The sequence below is a fragment of the Myotis brandtii genome, unplaced genomic scaffold (assembly GCF_000412655.1).
Source record: "Myotis brandtii unplaced genomic scaffold, ASM41265v1 scaffold237, whole genome shotgun sequence".
In the NCBI taxonomy this organism is placed as follows: Eukaryota; Metazoa; Chordata; class Mammalia; order Chiroptera; family Vespertilionidae; genus Myotis; species Myotis brandtii.
The window spans coordinates 5809379-5812053 of record NW_005358943.1 but is presented as its reverse complement, the minus strand read 5'-3'; the positions used below and the strand labels follow the sequence as shown (position 1 = coordinate 5812053).

General features: G+C 52.1%; 1 protein-coding gene across 1 annotated transcript in view; it reads left to right on the top strand.

Annotated features, from left to right (window-relative positions):
- Positions 1–10: 10 nt before the first annotated feature.
- CDKN1B (cyclin-dependent kinase inhibitor 1B (p27, Kip1)) overlaps positions 11–2675 on the top strand; it is a 5135-nt gene continuing 2470 nt past the window's right edge. Inside the window, exons 1-2 of the mRNA XM_005866805.2 lie at positions 11–979; positions 1517–1647. Coding sequence (XP_005866867.1) covers positions 505–979; positions 1517–1638 — 597 coding nt within the window. The 5' untranslated portion in view covers positions 11–504 and the 3' untranslated portion in view covers positions 1639–1647. The remainder of the gene's footprint in view (positions 980–1516; positions 1648–2675) is intronic.

Here is a 2675-nt window from a genome sequence, read left to right as displayed (position 1 = left end):
TAAATAGACTTGCGGTGTCAATCATTTTCTTCTTCGTCAGCCTCCCTTCCACCGCCATATTGGGCAACTAAGAAAAGGGGGCTCGTCTTTTCGGGGTGTTCTTCTCCCACTCCCCTCTTGCTCATCCCTCCGCGACTCTGACGCCGGCAAGGTTTGGAGAGCCGCTCGGTTCGCGCGACCCGCGGGCTTGCACCAGCCTGGACTCGGACGGGCTCTGCCGCCCCCGCCTCTCGCCTCTCCCCTCCCCTCCCCGCCCTCCCGCTCCCTGTACACTTGATCGGCGGAGACTTGGGGCTGCCTGGCCGGGGCTTCCCCCTCACCCCTCCCTAGACCCAGCGCGCTCCTGACGCTCGCCAGTTACTTGTTGGGGTTTGTTTCTCTTGGCTCCCAGGGCAGGCGCAGGGCTTATAAGAGCAGTTCGGGCTGGGTCGGGGCGTTTTGTTTTGTTCGGTTTTGTTTTGCGAGCGCGCGCGCGAGAGGCGGTCGTAAAGACCTGGGAGGAAGATGTCAACCGTGAGAGTGTCTAACGGGAGCCCGAGCCTGGAGCGGATGGACGCCAGGCAGGCGGAGTACCCCAAGCCCTCCGCCTGCAGAAACCTCTTCGGCCCCGTCGATCACGAAGAGTTAACCCGGGACTTGGAGAAGCACTGCCGGGACATGGAAGAGGCGAGCCAGCGCAAGTGGAATTTTGATTTTAAGAACCACAAGCCCCTGGAGGGCAGATATGAGTGGCAGGAGGTGGAAAAGGCCAGCTTGCCCGAGTTCTACTACCGCGCGCCACGGCCACCCAAAGGCGCCTGTAAGGTGCCCGCGCAGGAGAGCCAGGATGTTAGCGGGAGCCGCCAGGCGGTGCCTCTCGTCGGGTCCCAGGCAAACTCGGAGGACACGCACTTGGCGGAGCAAAAGACTGATGCGTCGGACAGCCAGCCGGGCTTGGCGGAGCCGTGCGCTGGGATGAGGAAGCGACCTGCAGCGGACGGTAAGGACCCTCCCCAAGCCATAAAATGTCTGTCTGTCTGTCTGGGGCACCGCCTTGCCTGCTTGCGGGGCTTGACCCATCCCCTTTCTTTTCAGCCTACTCCGGTGCGTAGCTTCTTGGGAGGGAACTTTCGTAATCTTAGGTTGCGCGTGCTGTCCGACTGCTTCTCTGTGTTTATGATTTGTGAGTCAGGAGCCCGAGATTGTGTTATCTGATAATTTTACTAACCGAAAGCATCGCAGATGCTCGCGTCTAGCCGGCGGTAGGTATGTGACAGCGTTGGGGTGTTTATCAGCGGCCTCCCTCTACACTTGGGAGAGAGCGTTTGGGGCGTAGCAAGCGCTCTCTGTTCTGTGAAAACAACCTCAGTCTGCGCCCTGAAAGGCTGCTTGGCATGTCGGGGTCCAGGATGGTGGGTGGAGGTGGTGGGTTTTTCATTCCCCGACTATTGAGCCAACTTCTGCCAGCCATTGTTTTTTCTAATAAAGACTGTGTGTGCTCTTTTTTTTTTTTTTTTTAATCCCCTCTTGTCCCTAGATGCCTCTTCGCAAAACAAAAGAACCAACAGAACAGATGAAAATGTTTCAGACGGTTCCCCGAACGCGGGCTCCGTGGAGCAGACGCCCAAGAAGCCGGGCCTCAGAAAACGTCAAACGTAAAGTGCTCGGGTGGGTTGATGACCAGGAGCTAATAACTGGCACCCGAATCGGGCTGCAGGAACTCCCTGAGCTTTCCAACCCCAAGATAACCTGATCTCAGTGGCTGCCGGCAGATTAGAGCTTGTGGGTTTTTCTTTTGTTTATATTTTGTTAAGTCAAAAAAGCAGGAATGGCGAAGGCTGGGACATCACTGTGGGGATACTGTATTTCTTCTCAGTTTCCATGTCCTCGGGTCATTTTCCCTTGGAACACGAAATGACGAGAGCAAGTGTCCCAGACAAGTCCTTGTCACCAGGGCCCTGTGGGTAGTAGCAACGTAAGTTCCCCGTGAGTCCCACCAAAACAAGTTGGGAACAATAGGTTCTTTCCTCATCTGACCAAGACCTAGGGGTGTATACCTCAGACCCACTTCAGGGGAATTCATTTCCTAGAGGTTCAAGTTGAATAACATATTCTGGGCCATACATGGAAAAATGCCCCCCCTCCCCCCCAAAAAAATTAATTTTAAATTTTGAGGGAAATGTTAGGTACAAATGGCTCATATTTGGTTAGTCAAACCGAAATGCAAAAAGAGAGGCATGTTGTATTCTTTCATCATTTTTATAAACTGTCACTTTCCCTGTTTTCTGATAAGTTTTGAGGTCAGAGAAGGAAGCTGCATATTTTTAAAAACCAAAATAGAGAGCTCAAACAACAACAACTAAGGTTCCTACAGAAGTTCTGATAACACTGAAGTTGCAAAGCAGAAGTTAAATTAACTCTGCCAGAGTAAGCAATCCAGGAACACGTCAGCGTGTGTATGCTAATCACGCTATACCAGGGTGATCTGGATATTTGTACGGGAAATGGATAGTAGATATCAGGGCTGTCGAGGGTGGGTCTACCCCCAAACAAGGGAAGTGGAGATTTTTCCATCTACTAAAATCGATCAACATAAATAATTTGAGTAACTCCCCCCCCCAACTTTACATGGATTAGCTTTTCATAATGAGCAAAATATAGATATTAATAGTTTGTATACTTCTTACAGACAAGAC